Raw genomic sequence first — 23,778 nt, forward strand, 5'->3', positions numbered from 1 at the left:
TGACCTGAACATGTTTATTATTAGTACACATGAAATGATTTCCTGATGAGTGCTTTACATTGACATTGCTCCATCGACTTCTCATGATTCCCTGACTGACAAATAAATACAGTCTTAGTAAAGTGCTGGAGAGGTTATTATGACACTCCACCCTATGTGACATCAGTAATTATAATATTTCCTAAGAGCGAGAGCCCAGTGACAGGTAGTGAAATGATATGAGACCAGTCAAATAATGCGATTGAGCTTATATGAGTGTTCACCCAACACTTCCAGTCTGAAACGAGCTGGTCAGCATTGGGAAAACATTTCTAAACAATAATCTATGAAGTAATAAAAGAGAGACAGAGAACAAGAGAGCGAACAGGCAGGAACGCAATGAAAGTGTAAGAAATTGTAACTGCACACTTTGAGTCATATTTTAAGTTAAAATAGTTCATTCATTATTTGTTAAGCATTAACTCTACATTGATAGATGTTAGTAAGTAGTTTATAACAACATCTAAAAATGCTGTATACTGCTTGTAAGCACATTTAAATGTACTAAATAATTGTGTTTTCATACTTTGATAATGATTCATTTTCATTACTATATTTAGTATTGCATTGTTTACAAATCATTTGTTTAAGAATAGTTGGTGGCTTTTAAGATCATTCAGAATGCGTAAATGATTAAACTATTCAAATCAACATTTATATATTATAATTATCAGGCTTATATTAATAGTTATTTTGTATGCTTTATTAACTCAACTTGATGCAGTTTTATTATCTAAAGTGAGGACTTTTTTTTGCTTTGTTATTCCCTTATAAACGACAATTAAAGGCTCAATATCAAATCAACATTACATCTGTGCAATCTTATCTAAGAAAAATAAAATGACTGTTAAGTTTAATCATCGCTGAGTAACTCAATATAGCACAAAAGTGGGTAAAACAATAACAATATAATTATTTAACAATATAATATGAAACAATATTTCAATGTTATTTAGCGATGGTTAAACTGTACACTAATTTTATTTTGGGTGAGATTGCAAGGATTTATTTTTCATTTGATACAGTTTCACTTGTGTATCTTAAAATGAATAAAGTCGTTTATCTTCTTTTCTTCCTGTTTAGAATATAACTGACCTGCAATAAAAAAAAACAGCAAACTGAAAAAAGATCTTTATCGGTTTAACAGCACACATGCGGCAAATCCTTAAACGCAAACACATTTTTGAAAAATGCGCTGCATTTTCTCACAGCACAAACAAATGAATAAAACGCACTGCATTTTCTTACAATGCAAACAATTTACGAAATCGCTTGTATTTGTAAATTGTTTGCAATGTAAGAAAATCCAGAGCGTTTTCATAAATTTTTTGCGTTGTGTGAAAATGCAGTAGGTTTTGTAAGTTGTTTGCTTTGAGTAATTGCAGCCCGTTTTCGTATAATGTTTGCGTTGTGAGAAAATGCACTTCGTTTTCGTAAATTGTTTGCGTTGTGAAAAAAATGCAGTGTTTTCATAAATTGTTTGCTTTGTGAGAAATCGGAGCACGTTTTTGTAAATTGCTTGCATTGTGAGAAAATGCAGCGCATTATTGTAAATTGTTTGCATTGTGAGAAAATGCAGCGCGTTATTTTAAATTGTTTGCATTGTGAGAAAATGCAGCGTGTTTTTGCAAATTGTTTGCGTTGTGTGAAAATGAAGTGCGTTTTTGTAAACTGTTTGCATTGTGAGAAAATGCAGCACGTTTTTGGAAATTGTTTGTGAGTAAATGTAGCGCATTTTCATAAATTCTTTGCGTTGTGTGAAAATGTAGCGCATCTTTGTAAATTGTTTGCATTGTGAGAAAATGCAGTCCATTTTCGTAAATTGTTTGCGTTGTGAGAAAATGCAGTTTGTTTTTCGTAAATTATTTGTGTTATGAGAAAATGCAATCCGTTTTCGTAAACTGTTTGCGTTGTGAGAAAATGCAGCGCGTATTGTTTGCATTGTGTGAAAATGCAACATGTTTTATTAGTTTGTTTGTGCTGTGAGAAAATGCAGCCCCTTTTTTAACAATGTGTTTGTGTTGTGAGGATTTGTAGGATTTGTAGCATGTGTGCTTCAAACCGATGAAGATCTTGCTGACATTTTTTGAAGTTGCGCAAGTTTTTTTAAATTGCAGCACGTTTAGCTCTGTCTGTAAACGAAGCATTTATTAACACACAAAGTAATTATTATTCTAAGTCTAAATAGTAAGATATATAAATGCTAATTTGAATAGTTTATTAATCATTAAACTTAAACATTCTTAATCAAAAAAAAAAAAAAAACGGCAATTATTCTTAAGGGGTTTGTAAATAACGCAATATTTAATTTAGTAATGAAAAATGAGTCATTAAAGTCTAAAAAACACAATCATTAAGCACATTATACATGTGCATGCAAGTCAAGAACACAACTAGCTGTATTTATAAACTGCTTACTAACATCTATTAATGTATAGATGACTAATTAACGAACTATTTCCTAATGCTTAATAAACGATTCTGTGTGTAGCTATTATAAAGTGTTGCTGAAGATAAACCTGCAGAAGGAGAGGAACAGATTAGTATTATTATTATTATTGTCGTTTTATTCGAGCCAGCTGAGATTCAGACAGCGAGCGATGAAGGCGTACGTGTCTGCCACCTCCTGAATCACTTTACTGGTGGGTTTTCCTGCGCCATGACCCGACTTTGTGTCTATGTAGATGAATAGGGGGTTTTTCTGGCCGGGGCATTGACCAATCACATTCTGGAGGGTGGCAATGTATTTTAAAGAGTGCAGCGGCACCACACGGTCATCATGATCACCAGTCAACAACAGCACAGCGGGATACTGAACTCCATCGCCTTCTGGAACTTGGATATTGTGAAGAGGAGAATACCTGCAAAAAAAAAAAAAAAAAAAAAAAAAAAAAAAAAAAAAAATCACAAATATTTACATTATATTAGGTTATATTTTCTACTAAGTTGGAAAAGTGCAAGCAAGGTTATTATAGTTTTGTACTATGTAAACTTTATATAGTGCTGAGCAAAGGTTAATCGTGATTAAGTGAAAGTAAACTCACTTGATTAACCAATCGAACTGCTCTTTGATTTCCGAGCAGCCGAAATCAGTGGTCCAGGCGTGTCCAATGGTGAACTTATGAAACTTCAGCATGTCCATGACGCCGACTTGTGCCACGGCACAACCAAACAGATCAGGCCTCTGATTCACACATGCCGCTGAAGGAGAAAAACAGACCACACTCAGAAACTAGAACAAAAGCATGTGTGTACAAAATTTGTCAACATTTGATATCTTTAATCAAAGTTGTCCTAGAACCAGGGCTTAACATTAACTTTTTTTGACCACCAGCCACTGTGGCTAGTAGTTTTCCAACATTACTAGCCACTCGCCATCTTCACTAGCCACAATTTTATTGTTGGGAAAATGTATTTTATACACACATAAATATGACTTTGACTTGCTAAAATTATTTGATTTAGAGTTTGTGTTATCTCTACATGTCTCCTCATTGATTTCACTTTTTGTGTGTCGTGTATAAGCTTGCTCAATCTTCATGATGAGCAGATGGGTCAGGGTTTCATATATTACAATTAGTTTTCATCATTTTCAGAGACCAAAATGAAGGATTTACCTAATTTATCTCTGACCATACCATAAATAAACAGTTAATTATTTCTTAGCCAAAAATTTTAAATGTGTGAAAACATGCTAAATATAGCTGAATACTATACTTTTTATATAACAAAACATATGAACAGTCATGTGACCTGGCTAAAGGTCCCAGATCACCAGTTAACTACACATAAATGGGGAGTTATTCTTCCATTAAAGTAATGTTGTTGTAAAAAAATGATAATTAAACCATATTAATGCAAAAGAAAGCAGGTAAAAACATACTGTATGATAATGAAAGGATGATCACACACGCATGGTTAATGATAGACCCATAAATTATCTGTTCAAAGAATGGTTAAAGAATGGTCCCTTTTTGTTCAGTCTATTTGAAAAAGATTCGATCGCATCAGTTGCGTTTCTAGACACAGTTGCTTCACAAAAGGAAACGGGAGCGCGCACACGTTATAAACAGTCGCGCGCATCACCTCAGCTGTTTTGCGCAATTGATTATCCTCTCATTCGGTATTCACCTGCTTTGCTCACGCGAAGTTGCGAACGCAATTATTTTAGTCAGTCGTGTTGCTTCTCGATCGCTGGTGCATGCATATTGGAGCATCCTTATTGTTGAACCCTGCTTTTAAGTATTATTATCTGGGAAAATTATTTTCAACCAGCCAAAGTGGCTAGTGGGAGTGTCTGTCTTACCCACCACCGCCGAAATCTACCCGCATTTGGCGGGTGTTAATGTAAAGCCCTGCCTAGAACTATTGAACATCCATTCTTGTCTTGGGAAAATTTTGATTAACTTTTTGGTTCAAATTCAAACGTTTTCTCTGGTTTCCTCCGGGTGCTCCTGTTTCCCCCACAGTCCAAAGGCATCGCACTATACAGTAGGTGTACTGCATAAACAAAATTGGCTGTAGTGTACGTGTGTGAATGCAAGAGTGTATGGGTGTTTCCCATTACTGGGTTGCAGCTGGAAGGGCATCTGCTGTTTATGTTTGTGTCTCATACCCACGAGCAATCCTCCATTGGATCCTCCGTTGATGGTGAGTTTTTTGGGTGAAGTGTAGCCTTCCTTTATTAGATATTCAGCTGCACACTGAAAGTCTGTGAAGCAGTTCTGCTTATTGGCCAACATCCCCCCTGCACAGGAACACACAGACGGTAGAGACCACTTTTATTCAAATGGAACAGACTGTTTTTCATGATATTTACAGTATACAGTTGAAGTCAGAATTATTAGCCCCCCTGTTTAATTTTGTTTCTTCAATTTCTGTTTAACGGAGAGAAGATTTTTTTCAACACATTTCTAAACATGATAGTTTTAATCACTCATTTCTAATAACTGATGTATTTTATCTTTGCCATGATGACAGTAAATAATATTTGGTTTTAATATTTTTATTATCAGAAATTTTCGCTGACATTTACTTGAAAATACACTTTGTTTAGACATAAACTATTAAACATTTGGAAAAGTAAAATAATAATTGAAAAAAAAACAACAACAAACAACAGTCATGAAAATAATAATTAATTAATACTACTTACTAATAATAAAAAATAAAAATAAAAACATGCATTCCCCCAACCAACCACCCACCAGTGCCATCCAACAATAAACGTAGGTACTAAATGCATAGTAAACATATTAATTACAAGTTTGTAAAAAGGAAATATAAGGGGCCAAAATTTTTTCAAATAACGAAACCTAGTCTATAAAGGTATATCTGTATCTATATATATATATATAAAGGTATTGCAGATGTAGTGTACCTGCAAACTAGAGGTCTGCATTCCTGCGGCTGTCCCGCGGGAGCCGCGGCACCCGACCAGATTTCTGCGGAGCGGGAATAAATTTCCGAATAAAGCGCGAGAACGGTCGGTAACGGGTCGGGACGGGAGCGGGCCGTCTAGCAATATCGCTCCCGACTCCCGAGCGAGCACGAGTGTGTAAATGAAATAGCGCGATGCTGTGTTTAGCCTGTTTGTTGCTCTGTGTGTATGTGTGTGCGCACGCGAATGAGAGGTGTGTGTGTGTGTGTGTGTGCGCGCGCAGAGAGAAAGAGAGAGCTTTGCTTGTGTGTGTGCTTGGTGCTTATGTGTGAGTGTGTTAGTGCGCGCGAATGAGAGAGCTTTGCCTGTGTGTGTGCTTGGTGCTTATGTGTGTGTGTGTTAGTGCGCGCGAATGAGAGAGCTTTGCCTGTGTGTGTGCTTGGTGCTTATGTGTGTGTGTGTGTGTGTGTGTTAAGCCTGATTTATACTTCTGCGTCAAGTGACCGGCGTAACCCACGGCGCAGGCAACGCGCGTGGCTGTGCATTTATACTTCTGCGCGCTGTCTCTGTCGGTCTGCATTAACACTTCCGAAACGCTAGTTGGCAGTGAGGTGTAAATGTTCCTCTGTGTCGAGTTTCTTCTCTGCTTTTTTGTTTTTCCTGAACACTTCCGGGATGTACAAGTGGCTCAAACTTGCTCATTTTGAGGCAGGAACCGGCGGACGTGCAACAACTTCAACTATGAGGCAAACACAAAACAAAACTTTCCATCAGGAGCTCCTTCACGGGACTCCACACTTGTAAACAATCGCTCGCGCCATTCGTGCGGCTCTCGGTCCCGCCCAGACTCGTCAGCGCTACCAAGCCGACCAATCACAGAGCTTACGCTACGCGTCGTTGCGACGTGTAGTTACATTTTTTTGAGAGGTGCACGTCAGTGACGGCGATGGCCACGGCAGCGGCAGCGGGTAGAAAACGGGGCGGGTCAGGCAACGGGACAACAAATGCTGAATGTAAGCAGGAGCGGTCGGGTTCGGGCTAAAACCTGGCACATGCGGGCGGGAGCGGGATTCAAAATTTAGTCCCGCGCAGATCTCTACTGGAAACTCTGTCAGCCATAATTTGAGAGATGGTTTTCTTCCAAAACAAAAGGATGAGTTTTTTGGCAGAGATCAACCCATATGAAACAAACTGTTGTTGTACCCGTGTAAGTCTCAAAACTTCTTCTGAAACTCCAAATATAATTAATATAGGATCTGGTTCAATAGGAATGTCTAGTGTAGCTGAAAAAACTTGAAATATTTTGTTCCAGAAACTCTGTAATTTGGGACACATAACATAGGAATGAGACAGGTTGGAATCTAAGAACTGAAATTTGTCACACACTGGGGACACTTCTGGAAATATTTTATTTAATTTACACTTGGAATAATGAAGCCTATGAAGCACTTTAAACTGTATGAGACAATGTCTTGCATTAATAGAACATCTGTGAACCAGTTCAAGTCTTTGTTCCCAAATTTCACTTGGAATTTCTACTGCAAGCAGATTTAATGTTCTCCATAGATGGACTTTTCATCTGTCCGACAGTAAATAATATTTGACTTCATATTTTTCAAGACACTTCTATACAGCTTAAAGTGACATTTAAAGGCTTGACTAGGTTAATTAGGTTAACTAGGCAGGTTAGGGTAATTAGTTATTGTATAACGATGGTTTGTTCTCTAGACTATTTAAAAATAGCTTAAAAGGGCTAATATTTTTGTCCTTAAAATGTTTTTTCTAAAATTAAAAACTGCTTTTTTTCTAGCCAAAATAAAACAAATAAGACTTTCTCCAGAGGAAAAAAGGGTATTCAAGTGTCATCGAGTGTCAGAATGTTGTTGGACTTCTATCATAGCCTGCCCTCCCTATAAGCGAACTAATCGGCTGCTTAGGGCCCCATCGTCACTAGGGGGCCCCCACAACTCGCGGGTGGTGCAAGCCGTTTCCATCCTTGCCGTTTCCTTTGCATTTTACTAATTACCTTCATTGACAGTGCTTCAGGACTTAAATATTTATACATTTTCACTAAAAGAAAAAAAAAATTACTATTTTATTAAAGTTGAAAATTTTTCTATGTGAAGGTCATGTGATTAACAGGAAGCTCGCAGCATCTCATTTCTCATATGCGTTCTGTGTTCTCGCAGTTTAAGTTTGTTCATCCAAGGTAACCTGCAAGATTGACCAGTCACCACAAGAACGCAAATCCATGCACAGACACAACTATGGCTTTTGCTTCATTGCCTGCCCTGTTATATACCTGATTTATTTTGAAAATTGCACCAAATTGGATTGAATCTATATAATTTAATAAAATCATAATCTAATAGCACATTTATTGAAAATAGGCAATTACAGGTTATTAAACATAGTCTACTTATATAAAATATGTTGTTTTTTCCCGCTTTTACAGTCCTGTCTTTTTTTGTTTTGTTTTTTTTTAAACTCGTTTTACTGAAATGTAGTACCGAGGTGTGTTTCACTGACATATTTTGCACACTAGTAATGTTTTTCCTGAGACATGTTTTTAAAAGTTATGTGCTAATTGAATTAATCATAGTAATATACTGTACGCTCTGGACCCTGCGTCTCAAACGTAAGGAACAGGGAAGGTGACTGAAGGGAATAATGTTGTGTTTGGGTAATTAAGTTGTCCCCCCTAAAAACTCAATAAGTGTGTTGTTTCAGCTCATTTTAAATAAGTAGTTTGAACAAACAGCAAATGTCATATAAGAAAAGCATTTCAGTTTAGCGTAAACTAGCATTCAACAATAATCCCTGATTATTACAGCCACATGCCTTTATGCCACGTCTCTCCATACTCTCCTCCTCCTCTGATGTTGGCGACCGCTAAAACTCCTCCCAGGTGCCTGATGAATATCAGCCGGGAAACACTGAAACACACAAGCAGTTAGAGACTGAGGTTTACAGGAGCCGGATGGAGATCAGTGCAGTGTGTGATCAGACGGATGCTTTCTATAGTACCTGTAGCTGGGTGTGATGGAAATATTGAACCCTCCGTATCCATACAGGAAGGCAGGATGGGAGCCGTCCATCTTGATTCCTTTCTTGTGGACGATAAACATTGGGATTTGGGTGCCATCTTTACTGGGATAAAAGACCTGGAAGAAAAATATTTGCACATTGCTGGAACTATATAATCATAGATTATATTTTAAAGAATGTTTGAAATTGTAACCATTGGACATTCATAGTAGGAAAAACAATGAGCGTTACAGCTTTACAACATTCTTCAAAATATCTTCCATTGTGTTCATCAGAACAAAAAAGCTCAAACTGGTTTGGAACAAGTCAAGGGTGAGTAAATGATGACAGAACTTCCATTTTTGGGAGAACTGACCCTTTAACAGCAGGTGTAAACAGGGCCAGAGATAAAGCATCTGTAAGTGTCTTTCTGTACCTGAGTGGTCTGATAGTCGGCCGGATTGAAGCCCTTCACTGTGACCTCTCTGAAAACATGCGGCTGCAGCGGCTCCATAGTCAGATCACAGTGATAGATGATCGCTGCACAGAAACACATTCATTACTGTGTTACCTGACTGTTATTTATATGATCAATTATTGACATCTGACTGTTAAATTATTAGAAAATAATGCACACCCGAGATGGAGACGTGACAAGGCAAAGTCGCCATTACACCTTGAGTGTGCATTACTTTCTAATAATTCAACAACCCATCATCAGTTATTCCATTTATACTCAGGGTGCAAATTAAAGGGCGGATAACCATTCAGATTAATGCTTGATCCTCCCCCTGAAGGACCTCAAATCATGATATATGGGATGTCAGCCTTATAATTGTAAGAAATTGTTTTCTTTTATCTATATCTTAATAATAAAACTAAAACAATAGATAATATAAATATACACTTGACTGGTTCGCAGATAATCATGCCTATCAGTAGAGCTGCACGATTCTGGCTAAAATGAGAATCACGATTTTTTTTGCTTAAAATAAAGATCAGGATTCTCTCACGATTCTGTAGATGTAAAATAAAGCTTAATATGAGGTTACAGTTTTTCTCAAACGTATGGTAAAACAACAATATTAAAATTATGTGTAGGTCTACTTGTTTCCATAAATAATTCTATTCTACTTATAATAATTCTGATGTTGAATTATGTTTGAGATATAGGCCTATGCTTGCAATCTGTCATTGAGAACATTATTAGACCATTTACTTGTAAAATCAACATTATATAGGCTAGAGTAGTTATACTGACACTGTAAACATTTATTTTCATGCAAAACTCAGTGTTTGCTATGAAAGAAAAAACTTGTCATAAGCCCCTTTCACACATATAGACCTTGGTTGTATGTGTGAACAGGTCCTTTTTGAAAATACCGGTAAATTCGTTCTGGCTATTTTCCGGAAAGAGAAGTTGTAACATTACCGGTAATTTGCCGGAATGCTGCGCTGTGTGAATGCAGAAGGAAGATTGCCAGAATAAGCGCGTGCACGTCTAGAACGTGCTGACGTGAGACGTCTGCTTTGGCCAATCACAACAGTCAGACGCATTTACGTCCGCGCGGTTTGTGAGAATAAAAGCCTTTGAATATTTTTCCAGACACATTTAGCTGCTAGAAGTTAGTCAGATCACGTTTATATGTTCTTCTTAATGTCAACTGTGTAAATAATCATCGATGAGATGCTTATGATAAGCCGCTGTTTGTTTACCTTCAAGCTTTGCGTGTGCCTGTGAAACAGCCTGTGAGCGCCTGCACACGCACATATTATGAACATCTCGACATGCGAAAGTGATCCTGCGAAAGTTGTTCACAATATTGATCATCCACAGAGTTTGTAATTTAGTCAAATGTTTACAAATACAAGCGCAGCCGTTTAAAGCTCATTTGTGGTGAGTGATGTCAGAATTTACCGGTATTTTGGAATGGATGTGTGAATGCTCATTTCCGGAAAATTTCCGTAACGTCCTCGCCTGTGTGAACAGCGCTTTTTTGAATATACCGGTAAAGTCGTTCCGGAAATTTTCCAGATATTTACCGGTATCACTGTGTAAAAGGGGCTATAGTCATTCCTCTAAAATGCGAAATTAATATTTAAATGACGTGCACGCTTTCGGTTTCATTTTCACAGCGAAGTGCTGTTCATACTTCACACGCGGCTTTCAAACGATCACTCTGTTCCACAAACTGAATATTATTTACAACTTCATTACCTGTTACTCACAGCATATGTGGGTTCTGTTCACTAAAGTAGACGCGCGCACGTCTATCATTAAGTAGGGCGCGCGCCCGCACAGTCAGCGGCTCACGTCACGTGTGATGTCCCGGCCGCGAATGCATCATTATATGAAGACAGAAATGCCATTGTTGGGTGAATTATAGCTTATAAATACAGTATGTGACTCTTTTAACATCGTTTGGAGGTGTCCATGTCGCTGAGCAACACGTGTGAAACAATGAAAAGACTCGTGCAGCCGCCCTTGCTTTTCTCCAGAACTTGAAAATATGATTGGCAGAATCATAGAAATGCTGGATTAAGATCGTCTAGGGCAGGGGTGACCAACTCTGTTCCTGGAGATCGACCTTCCTTTAGATTTCAGTTGCAACCCATATCAAACACACCTGCCTGTGATTATCAAGTGCTGGTCAGGTCCTAATCGATTGTTTTTTTGTATGTTTGATCAGGGTTGGAGCCGAACTTTACAGGAAGGTCGATCTCCAGGAACAGGGTTGAGCACCACTGGTCTAGGGGGTCGAATCGAGATCGCTATCTTTTTTCGATTAATTGTGCAGCTCTACCTATAAGTCTGTGAGAATCATTAAAAAGTCTGAAACTGGCAGATCTAGAGCAGTGTTTCTCAACCCTGTTCCTGAAGGCACACCAACAGTACACATTTTCAACCTCTCCCTAATCAAACACATGAATCAACTCATCAGAACATTAGAAGAGACTACACAACCTGAAATGAATGGATCAGATAAGGGAGACACCCAAATGTTAGTGTGCCTCCAAGAACAGAGTTGGAAACACTGATCTAAGCAGATGTTTTACGCAGCGTAGGGCCTTCAAGCCGCAACCCAGTACTGGGAAATTGACCATAGTGTATGAGTGTGTGTCAATTTGAGTGTATGGGTGATACACTTAAATTGACACACACTCATACACTATGGTCAATTTAGCTCATCCAATTCACCTATAGCACATGTGTTTGGACTGTGGGGGAAATCCATGCAAACACAAGGAGAACATGCAAACTCCACACAAAAATGCCAACCGGCACAGCTACGACTCGAAACAGTAACCTTCTTGCTGTGAGGCGACAGTGCTAACCATTGAGCCATCGTGCCGCCTATAATGTTATTAATGTCCATAATTTTGAATCTTGACAGACCTGGAGAGAGGAACGAGGTGAAGCTGTAGAAGATCTCAGAGTCTTTCTTCCTGCCGGTGAAGCCCACAATCGAGCCCACGTCCAGCGGGAAGGTGCGGATCTCCTCGCCAGAGGACAGATGAAACATTTTTAACACGTTCTTCACATCGTGAAGGAAACACACAAACAGGAAGCTGGAGAATGTGCAGGTGGCAAACACTGAAACACACAGAAAATATGTTTCAATCATTGTTAAAATCTTAACAGTACAATAGATAGACGGATGGGTGGAAGGACAGACAGATTGATAGAAAAAAAAGACAGAAAATGATAGAGACTGATAGATAGAAACACACTACATTGATAGACGATATAGTAAATATATAATTATTCATACTAGTATTTTATTAATCATACATTTTTTTTAATTTAAAGAAATTTAAAAAGTAAATAAATTAAAAAATAAAGTAAAAAAATACATCAAAAAAGTGATGTTTATATTTCTAAAAGATATTTTAAATGTAGAGAATAAAAACTAAAATAAATAAATTTTCTAGATTTAAAGTAATATATTTTTAATAAATTGAATATATACACAAACATCAAATTATTTAATAACATTTTTATATATGTATATACACTCACTGGCCACTTTATTAGGTACACCTTATTAGTACCAGGTTGGATCGCCTTTTGCCTTCAGAACTGTCTTAATCCTTCGTTGTATATATTCAACAAGGTACTGGAAATATTCCTCAGAGATTTTGGTCCATGTTGACATGATATAATCACGCAGTTGCTGCAGATTTGTCAGCTGCACATCCATGATGTGAATATTCCATTCCACCACATCCCAAAGGTGCTCTATTGGATTGAGATCTGGTAACTGTGGAGACCATTTGAGTACAGTGAACTCATTGTCATGTTCAAGAAATCCATCTGAGATAATTCATGCTTTATGGCATGGCGTGTTATCCTGCTGGAAGTAGCCATCAGAAGATGGGGACACTGTGGTTTTAAAGGGATGGACATGGTCAGCAACAATACTCAGGTAGCCTGTGGTGTTGACACAATGCTGAATTGGTACTAATAGCCCAAAGTGTGCCAAGAAAAAAAAACACACCATTACACCACCACCACCAGCCTGAACCCTTGATAAAAGGCAGGATGGATCCATGCTTTCATGTTGTTGACGTCAAATTCTGACCCGACCATCCGAATGTTGGAGCAGAAATCGAGACTCATCAGACCACGCAACATTTTTTTAATCTTCTATTGTGTAATTTTGATGAACTTGTGTGAATTGTAGCCTCAGTTTCCTGTTCTTAGCTGACAGGAGAGGCACCAGGTGTGGTCTTCTGCTGCCGTTATTTGAGTTACTGTTGCCTTTCTATCAGCTGGAACCAGTCTGGCCATTCTCCTCTGACTTCTGGCATCAACAAGACATTTGTGCCCACAGAACTGCCGCTCACTAGATATTTTCTCTTATTCTGACCATTCACCCTAGAAATTGTTGTGCACGAAAATCCCAGTAGATCAGCAGTTTCTGAAATACTCAGATCAACCCCTCTGGCACCAACAACCATTTTCATCACTCAAATCCCCTTTCTTCCCCATTCTGATGCTCGGTTTGAACTGCAGCAGATCGTCTTCACCATGTCTACATGCCTAAATGCATTGAGTTGCTGCCATGTGATTGGCTGATTAGAAATTTGCATTAAGAGCAGTTGGACAGGTGTACCTAATAAAGTGGCCGGTAAATGTACATTTTTCTTTATTTTAACATATTTAAACGTACAATTACAATTGTTGCAAGTACAATTTGCTGCAGAAAAGAAAATTCTCTTATTAGACAGATTTAGTTTGATCTAGAAAAGCAGCATCTCTGCTCACCGATGACGTCTTTGTCGTGTTGAGGAATGAGCTCTTTCCATTGGCTGACGGACGGCTGGGTGAAGTCGATGTTGATGAGTCGATACTGAGGAGCTTCCAGGTTGGTTTTAAAAGTGAAAACGGTTCCTTCATTGGTGACGTATTCATACTCTGCATCAAAGTTATCGATCAGCTTCACCCACGGCAACAAACCTATGACCAGAACAAGATAAATGAGAAACCGGCTGCAAAAAAACAAGCAGAAAATGAGTTTCTGTGCATCTGTACCCGTGATTCCTTGCGGCTCCTCGTTCAAGTCACAGTACCACAGTCTGTTGACAGGATCACAACCTTCTCGAATAGACAACAGCACATATCGACCATCATCAGAGACCTACAAACACACACACAGACATGTATTAAAGTGAGACACTGCAGGAAATACACTGTTTCTTCTTGCACCGTTCAATTCTTTGGCTAACAAGAAGAGTTTTTTTTTTTTTATCTAAACGTAAATATTAAAAATATTTAAATATTAATATTTAATAATAATAATATTCATATTCATATTTTCAATATTAAAAATATTGAAAAGGCACTTTTAAGTTTTATTTGCTGCATTTTATCAACTCGTGTCTGTTGATTTAAATTATAATGCACACCAGCACTGCACAATATATGATTTCAGCATTGATATCACAGTGTGCGGGTCTGCAAGAGTCACAGTTGCAGGGATCTGCAAAGCAGCTGAGATTATAGTTGACCAGACATTAGTTACAACATTCATTAATTCTCCTTCAGCTTAGTCCCTTTATTCATCAGGGGTCACCACAGCGGAATGAATCGCCAACTTATCCAATAATATGTTTTACACAGCAGAAGCCCAGCTGCAACCCACTACTTGGAAACACCCTTACACACTCATTCACACACATACACTATGGCCAATTTAGTTTATTCAATTCACCTATAGTGCATGTGTTTGGACTGTGAAGGGAAACCAGAGCACCCGGAGGAAACCCACACCAACACGGAGAGAACATGCAAACTCCACACAGGACTCGAACCAGTGATCTTCTTGCTGTGAGGTGACTGTGCTAACCACTGAGCCACCGTGTAATAGTTACAACATAGTGGAGTAATTGCAAATTTTAACCTTAGAGTGAAAGTTTATTATTGGGATGTGTTTTAAAAGCCTGACTGTAAGTATTTGAAGCAAAATTGAGCCATTTTGGCACAATACATCAACCGCTTGAAGCTTAAGGACTAATTGAACATTGTATGTAATTATTTACTCAATTAAAACAATAGTGTTATTATTATTATACAGTGATTATTTAATTTTGCTTCTGAATACGGTTTGACTCCTTAATAATAATAATAAATGAGTGTTTATTTGCATCTTTTGGCTGTTATATTAAACTATGCTTGTCATTTTTGTTATTATATTTTACGCAGATACGCTCTCCTACAGAATCATCCCAATTGTTCTAAAAATGATGTATTGAATTACGTAATATATATCGCAGTGAATGACAATATTGCAATGTCAGTTTTTTCCAATATTGTGCAGCCAGGCACAGATTGGCTAATCGGGAGGACCGGGAGAATTCCCGGTGGGCCGGTCCGTTTTTTGGGCGCGAGGGCCGGTGTCCCTAGCTCCAGAATCTGTCCCTCTCAGCAGTCACACTTTTTAAAAATTATTTATTTACTTGACCACAGCCTTCTTATTCATTATTTTACCGCAGCTCTGCTCTTTTTATCTATTTTCTCGTAGCCTCGTGAGCAAGAAGGTAAGTCACCATTCAATGTACAGCTGTTGTGGTACAGTGGTTAGCATGTTAGGTTATGACGCCGCCAACCCGGGTTCGGTCCTCGTCTGTGTAAATTTTTTTTTTTTTTCATTTTTAATGTTAAGACATATAATACTGTAAGGTTGTTGAACATTTGAAGTTCTAAAGCAGCTGTTTTCTCAAAAAAAGACGTGATAGTGTAATTAGAAACTGAATTGGAAATGACCTTATTTTAATATAGTCAGTGGTGAACTGAGGTGGGCCGGTCTAAGGCTTGAAACTCCAGGGCTGAAAAAGAGTCCCACTCCGGCCCTGCGTGCAGCCTTAACACACAGTTTTATTTATGCATTTTAAAGGTTTAAACATAGAAATTTGTTCCCACATAATTTCTATGATTAAAAATATTTTATTCAACAACATTTTTGAAAACATACTTTTTTTGGATGTTCAGTGTTTTCTGAATTATAAAAAAAAAAACACAAAACATTCCAGAAAGAAAAGTCTACACTAAGACTTTATCCAACATTTGCATATTTGCATATATTTTATGAAACAATGCATCCTTCGTATATTTAATCATAACATTTTGGAAAAGTCATAACGCAAAACAGTTTGCAATTCCTAATATAAGCAATGACCTTTGGAAGTATAGTGATAAATCCCACTCACTCACTATCCGTCAGTTTAGTCCCTGATTTATCAGGGGTCACCACAGCGGAATGAACCGTAAATTACTCTAGCTTATGTTATATGCAGCTGGTGCCCTTCCAGTCGCAACCCAGCACTCATACACACTCATTCACACTTACACACACACACTATGGCCAATTTTGTTTACCTAATTCACTTATACCACATGGACTATGGGGGAAACCGGAGCACCCGGAGGAAACCCACACAAACACAGGAAAACATGCAAACTCCACATAGAAATGCTAACTGGCCCAGCAGGGACTCAAATCAGCGACCTTCTTGCAGTGACGTGACAGTTCTAACCACTGATTATGTAAAAATTATGTTTTCTTTAACTGGACCAGAAATGGAGTGCAGTTTGTATGCATGTCTGTTACCTCAACACCGCTCATCCATTTGGGCTCATCTGGAAATTCAGCACACAGGACGTCCTGAGACTGAGGGGTTCCCAACACATGATAATACAGCTTCTGGTGCAGGTTAGTGGACGTCTCAGTGCCTGAGGGACAAAGAAAAATCCATTCCTGCTGTTCATCAAAACTAGAATGATACTCTACGAGAAGTGCCGTGGGTATTTTAATGACTACGGAGCAGAGGCAGATTAAGGCACGGCCAATGTGGGTGATCTCTAGGCCCACGCGGAATCTGAGCGCGCAGAAATCTGCAGATTTCCGCAGATTTTTCTCCCATCGTTGAGTCTATGTATTTACTTGTGTAAATCTGTGTATATTTACATTCATCAAGTTTTAAAATTAAATTTATTAATATTATTGTGATATAATAATAGTAATATTAAAATGTTCATATGATTTATGTACAATACAGTTTGTAAGTAATATTGTCTGTCTTTTAGTAGATCTATTATATGAGAGACTTGCTTTGTTTACCAATTAAGTAGATCTAATTAGATTTGCATTGTAAACATTAAATAAAAGTTAAAAAGGCATTGTTTATTGTTCTTTATTTCATATATTGAGTTTTTAGTTACAATACTTTTAAAATTTACAATGTTCTCCATGGAAATAGCAAAAAATGTCCGCAGATTCTGTCTGGGCCTAGCGATCGCCCAGGGTGGAATCTTGTTAGGGGCGGCATGAAATTTAATCAGAACTGATAAAAAGCTGAAGTAAATTACAATTGAAAATTGAAAAGTGAAAATTAGAAACGTTGCCTTGCTCAGTAATTTAAAGAAGATCACATTCTAAAATTGCCAAATGCATTACATTTGGGGAAAATAATTCAAGCTAAAATAAAATAAAATACAAATATAAGATCAACAAATGAACAGAACAAATGTTGCCTTGGCCACTAACCTTAATATGTTAAAAGTTCTACAATGACTAACACTAAGAGCACTAATAATATATTTTGGGAATTAAAATAAAATAAAATGTAAATTGCATAAAAAAAACTTTAAATTAATGTGTTAAACAACTAATTAATGTAGACATTAATGTAAAAGAAACAAAACTGAAAAAACTAAAATATTAAAAATGATACATTTATTATAAATAATTTCTTTATATTCTATAGCACTTTTCACAATTTAGATTGTGTCAAAGCAGCTTAACAGAGACTAAGAAAAAAAAAAAAAGAAAAAAAAAAATATATATACACACACACACAAACACTGTGTCTCAATAAAAAAAAACAAGCAATAATATTTTATTTTAAAAAAAGACTGCTTATCGTACTACAGGAATAAAAATTACTAAATTTCGTAACAACATAACACAATCGTTTCATTGGAATAGTCATTTTATTTACTTTCCTTAAAGATGCCATAATGATGAGGTATTTATTTTTAGCTGTGTAAGGCTTAAATAAAAAATAGTGTTTTCGAATAAAGATAAGAATTTGATCAAAGGTTTACAAGAACTGAATGGCTACAGAGCTTCATGTTTTCTGACAAAAGGTGGATTGGATTACTTGTTGGTTGGCACTGGATCAGTATGCCGTGTAGCGGAGAGTGGTCATACGTACTGTTGAAAATACGAAAAGTACGAGCACTGCCCGTACTGTTGAAAATACCCCCACTGTCAAAAACATGATACTGAGCCAAGAAGACGCACCACGTACCCATCGCACTGTCCGACAGATTACACGGGAGTCTGGCAATTAATGACTTCGAAATGTAAATGTTGCTTAATTGCTGTGCATGCAAATTTAGGTTTGAAAGTAAAATAAAATACATGTAAGATTCAAAGTGTAAAAGAAAATGAGAAATGTTCACTTGCCATAAAACAACAAACATAAATAAGCACTAAAATAATTCAAAATTATTTCTGGTAACCAAAAATAAAAGCCAAATTAACATTTTGAATGAATATTAAATGTAATGTTTTTGTTTAAATACAAAAATAAATCTAATTAAAATAGAAAAACAGATTAAAGCCAAACATAAATAATACCTTAAAAAAATAAATAAATAAGACAGGCAGATGCCTTGAACCAATATAAGTGTAAATGTGCGTGTTTACCATCGCTTTTGCCCTCCTGCTCAGGATAAGAGTTGTAGAAAAGGCCCTTTCCATCATGAGTCCAGGACATGCATGTAAATTTGACCCTCTCTAGTCGATCCTCTAGCAGGACAGCACCGTCCACACGTAGAAAGCGGATTTCCACCCAATCCGAACCACTGGCGCTGGTGCCGTATGCCAGAAACTCGCCGTCCTCAGAGAACGAATAACCTGAGAAAGAAGGGCAGACTTTAGCAGAAATCCACAGAAACACTTTAAAGTCAGCATGAATCATGACTTTTTTGTATTGTGATGCAGTATCTAGAGAAACTGAACATAAAATGAGAAAACAGTGGGTGTGGCTTGTTTTTTCTACTGCAAGCTGATTGGATGTAGTAAAGTAGGCATTGCATTCAGAAAGATGGGTAAAATGGTCTGGGGAGAGTTATTACAATCTAACAGACACTATCTTCTGACCACTATTTCTGTTTGTTGTCGAAACTGACAGCAGAAGGGGCGTGGTTAAGTATATTAGCCATGCCTATTACCTCAGACAGACCTAATCTGAGACTTGAACTGAAAACAAGCAGGAAGTGCACTTTCAAATTTCAATTTTAGAAAATTATTTATTTCTTAATGACATGCACAGATGAATTGTTCGTCCCAAAACTAGCAATGTAAGGTAACAAAATCAGTATGGTTAGTTTTGATTTCATTTGCACTTTAAACACAAAGACGCACACACACACACACACACACACACACAAACACACACACACACACACACACACACACACACACACACACACACACACACAGTACCTCGTAAAGCAACTGTCCCGTCCTCTGAGAAAGTGTTCGGGTCCAGAAACACGGTGGGTTCTGCATCGAGATTATCCTGCACGTACATAACACTCTGGTTCTGCAGACCCGTGTTGTAAAAGTGGAAATACCTACAGGAGAAAGAGAAACAAACAGCGCTATTTAGAGTACAACATCACAAAATTGTACAAAAATAAGAGTCAAACGTTTCAAGCAAAGTTCTTCAGCGCTGTATTTGGACAAACGCTGTTCACTTTCAGCTCGAACGCATTTCCATTGTTACGATTAATGGATTAAGTTGCAAGACTCTGGCAGGAATAAGCACAATGATCTGTGTCATTACAATGTTTTTTTCCGACAGCTGGTGGAGGAGATGAGAGTTTGGTTGGAGTTTACTGTAGTGCATACATTTTCATTGTTTTCACTGAAAAATCCTCACCGCGTGCGCGGATTTAGCAGATATTTATGCAGAAAGCATCTTTGCACCTAAAAACACCAAACGCAGCACTCAGAAACTTTTTATTAAGAGATTAAATAGTTTTTATGTGAATTTGCTGAAGTAAAAAAGCCCGCAATGCTTGCCCCGCCTTTGTGCTCTTCTTATTGTCTCACTGCTCTAGAACTGAATGCGAATGATTGGTTAATATCAGCTGTCAATCACTCAGTCAATGCCTTCTGCCTTCAGATGACAGGAGCTACAACTGTGAAAACGTGAAGCGCTGAAGATGAGAGAATGAAAATAACACTGACAGATTTACCTACAGTTACTAATAACAGCACATCTTATTAGGGATCATGTGCTGAATGTTAATCCACCATTTACACTTTTTCAAAAGCGGATAAAAGACTTCCAGTCGCTTTAAGTCCACTATGAAAATGACTAAAGCCATTCACTGTAAAGTCTGTGGGACAGGGTTTCCAGGTAACAGCGTTTGCCACTGAATCTTCACATTTTAAAGGCTGATTTATACTTCTGCGTCAAACGCCGGCGTATGATACGGCGCTGACGCATAGCCCTTCGCCGTGGCCGTGGCCGTTGCCGTCACTGACGTGCACCTCTGAAAAAAAGTAACTACACGTCGCAACGCCGCGTAGCGTAAGCTCTGTGATTAGTCGGCTTGGTAGCGCTGACGAGTCTGGGCGGGACCGAGAGCCTGATGGAGCGATTGTCTACAAGTGTGGAGTCCCGTGAAGGAGCTCCGGATGGAAAGTTTTGTTTTGTGTTTACCTCATAGTTAAAATTGTTGCACGTCCGCCGGTTCCTGCCTCAAAATGAGCGAGTTTGAGCCACTTGTACATCCCGGAAGTGTTCAGGAAACGCAAAAAAGCAGAGAAGAAACTCGACACAGAGGAACATTTACACCTCACTGCCCACTAGCGTTTCGGAAGTGTTAATGCAGACCAACAGAGACAGTGCGCAGAAGTATAAATGCACAGCCACGCGCGTTGCATGCGCCGTGGGTTACGCTGGTCACCTGACGCAGAAGTATAAATCAGGCTTAAGTGTGAGAGGTACTGTATAACATCTAACACAGCTCATGAAAAGACCATTATTGTTATTAAGATGACATGCAAATGATGTTATATATCAATATAAATGTGGGGCGGGGCGATGGATAGTGATGCCGGCTCAGCATCATAAAGTTTGTCGGCCATCGACGATGGACAATGGCATCGTCTATCGGCACAACCCTAGTATATAATATAATTAGAACAGTAGAAAGTACAAAGCCTTGGGGAGAGCTAGTAGAAATATTAATCTCTTTCTTGTTCTCTTTCAGAACTTGCAGGGTTTTTTTCTTCTTCTTTTTTTAATAGAGGAGCTCTGCAATTAGCAACACACTACCTTCATTTACCTTAAAAAAAACGCATAATACATAATGTAGGATAATGTTATCTTCAGAGAACTTCCTGACCCCAGAGCTCTACATGCTGTAACTACAAATTGATGACATTTTAAAGCAATGTGTTTGCTACTTTTACACATGTGTGTGGTCCAGCGCGGCCTTCGCGTGGTCACAGACCGCTCGCTGTGGCTGACGCACACCTCTCAAAAGATGTAAGTACACGTCGCAACAATGCATAGCACAAGCTCTGTGATTGGTCGGTTTGGTAGCGGTGATGAGTGTGGGCGGTGCTGAGAGCCGCGAGCCCGATAAAGCAAATTTTACAAGTGTGGAGTCCCATAAAGGAGCTCCAGATGAAAACTTTTGTTTTGTGTTTACCTTATGATTAAAGTTGCTGCAAGTCTGGCGGCTACCGCCTCTTAATGAGCGAGTTTAGGCTATCTGTCCATTAAAGGTAGCGGTCAGAATAAACAAAACACCTGTGAAGACACTCCACACAGAGGAACATAAAAACTGCTGCCAGCTAGCGTTTTCAAAGTGTTATTGAATAGCAACAAAACAGCGAGCAGAAGTGTAAATGCATGGCTACATGCAAGGCAGGCGCCGTGGGTCACGCTGATCACTTCATGCAAATGTATAAACCAGACGTAATTCGTTTTTTTTGTTGTTGCAAAGATGATATAATACAAACCATAGCTTATAAATGTACGTTATTTAAAAATCTAAATATTCAAAACTTTCAAGGATTTAAGATGCAGATGACCATTAAATGATATAACTTGAGGTAAAGTGCGTTATAATGCATCCCTTAAATCCGGGGTGTCCAAACTCAGTCCTGGAGGGCCGGTGTCCTGCTGAGTTTAGCTTTAACTTGCTTCAACACACCTGCCAGGAAGTCTCTAGTATCTAGTAAGAGCTTGATTTGCTGTTTCAGGTGTGTTTGATTAGGGTTGGAGCTAAACTCTCCAGGACCCAGTTTGGACACCCCTGCCTTAAATGAACGCTCACCATTTTCAACCCTTCTTGTTGACATCTCACCTGTCTCCGCGTTTGAAGGGGCAGCTGTATTTGGGGTAGTCGTAGAGTTCAGTCATGCGCTCTTTAAAGAGGTCTCTGGTCTCGCACTGCTCCAGGAAGGGCAGGGTCAGCTGATTCTGAGCGTTCACAAACGCCTGACAGACACATTCAGAAAGAGTCATATCAGAACTATACAGAGTCACATGTTCTATGACAGGAGAATGAAGAAGTGTTTGCTCAGGTCACCTGTGTTTTTTCACTGTCAGGATCCTCCAGCCAGCTATACGGGTCAGGGATTTTACAGCCATGATAGTCGTCCACCTGAAAACACACACACACATTAGTAGCGAGCAGTGTTGGGTGTAATTAACAAGTTACATCTAATTAAATGACTTTTCTGCTGAAAAAGTGATTGAAATGATAGTTTTATTCAGCGTTGTCAGTGATGCAACACCAGTTGACTTTAATGTTGACTTTTAATTGTTTTTTTTTTCTGTCAGACAGAATCTGTGCACCTGGTTTGGTGTCAGGAACGTTTAGGAATTTGTGAATGAAAAAACAGCTGAATGCATGCATGAAAGAGAATTATTAGCACTACACACTACATATGAACAACAGCTACACATTAATTCAGCTGCTATCTGCATTTGATATTACAAAACAGTGATTCAGCGAACACAGTTCATAATGTATTTATTTTATATTTAGGTTAGTTTAGGTGAAGTCTGTTACACAGCCTGATTATTTACTGGATTTTGTATATCTCCATAGTCCTATGGTAGTGTTATTCAGATTTTCTTTCTTTTTTTCCCAACAACTGCACATGATAAAAAAAAAACAATGAAATGTTTTAAAAATGCATGTCGATAAATGGCATGTGTGAAACATGCTGGCATTAATTTGAAACATTTGATTTCCATCAAAAGCAGCATTCATTAGTAAATGACAGACAAATAGATAAATAGACAGACAGACAGACAGACAGACAGATAGGAGTATTGAATAGACAGATAGGCAAAATAAGTTGAAATTCTATTATTCATGAATGAATAAATAATTAACAATTAATTAATGAAGGACAGACATGAAGAATATATATTGATTTGACAGAAGTATATAGACAAAAAAAATACAACAAATGATGGACAGATCGATAAACAGACAGATAGAAGTGTATAGACAGAGAAAATGAAAGAATGAACAACAAATTATAAACGGAAAAAAGTATACAAAGAAAGATAAAACTACAGACAGACAGACAGACAGACAGATAGATAGATAGATAGATAGATAGATAGACAGATAGATAGATAGATATGAGTACTGAATAGACAGAAATTTAAAATGTCACTGTCAATGAATGAATAATAGATGAATAAATAAAAATTAATAACAATAAATAAATAACAATAATAACATTTATTAAAGGATAGATAAACAGATATATAGTCAC

At 37.9% G+C, this 23,778-nt stretch overlaps 1 protein-coding gene across 2 annotated transcripts in view; it reads right to left on the reverse strand.

The window, feature by feature from the left end:
* prep (prolyl endopeptidase) overlaps positions 1-23,778 on the reverse strand; it is a 27,445-nt gene continuing 3,667 nt past the window's right edge. The window contains exons 3-16 of one of the 2 annotated variants that reach the window (XM_073932519.1): positions 22,572-22,646; positions 22,347-22,480; positions 19,462-19,592; positions 18,661-18,870; positions 16,558-16,679; positions 13,983-14,088; positions 13,716-13,907; positions 11,844-12,041; positions 8,883-8,986; positions 8,447-8,583; positions 8,261-8,355; positions 4,655-4,786; positions 3,084-3,240; positions 1-2,900 (exon numbers count right to left, since the gene is read on the reverse strand). In XM_073932519.1, coding sequence (XP_073788620.1) covers positions 2,606-2,900; positions 3,084-3,240; positions 4,655-4,786; positions 8,261-8,355; positions 8,447-8,583; positions 8,883-8,986; positions 11,844-12,041; positions 13,716-13,907; positions 13,983-14,088; positions 16,558-16,679; positions 18,661-18,870; positions 19,462-19,592; positions 22,347-22,480; positions 22,572-22,646 — 2,088 coding nt within the window. In that variant the 3' untranslated portion in view covers positions 1-2,605. 2 annotated transcript variants of the gene reach the window in all.

This window comes from Danio rerio, chromosome 20 (assembly GCF_049306965.1).
Source record: "Danio rerio strain Tuebingen ecotype United States chromosome 20, GRCz12tu, whole genome shotgun sequence".
NCBI lineage: Eukaryota > Metazoa > Chordata > Actinopteri > Cypriniformes > Danionidae > Danio > Danio rerio.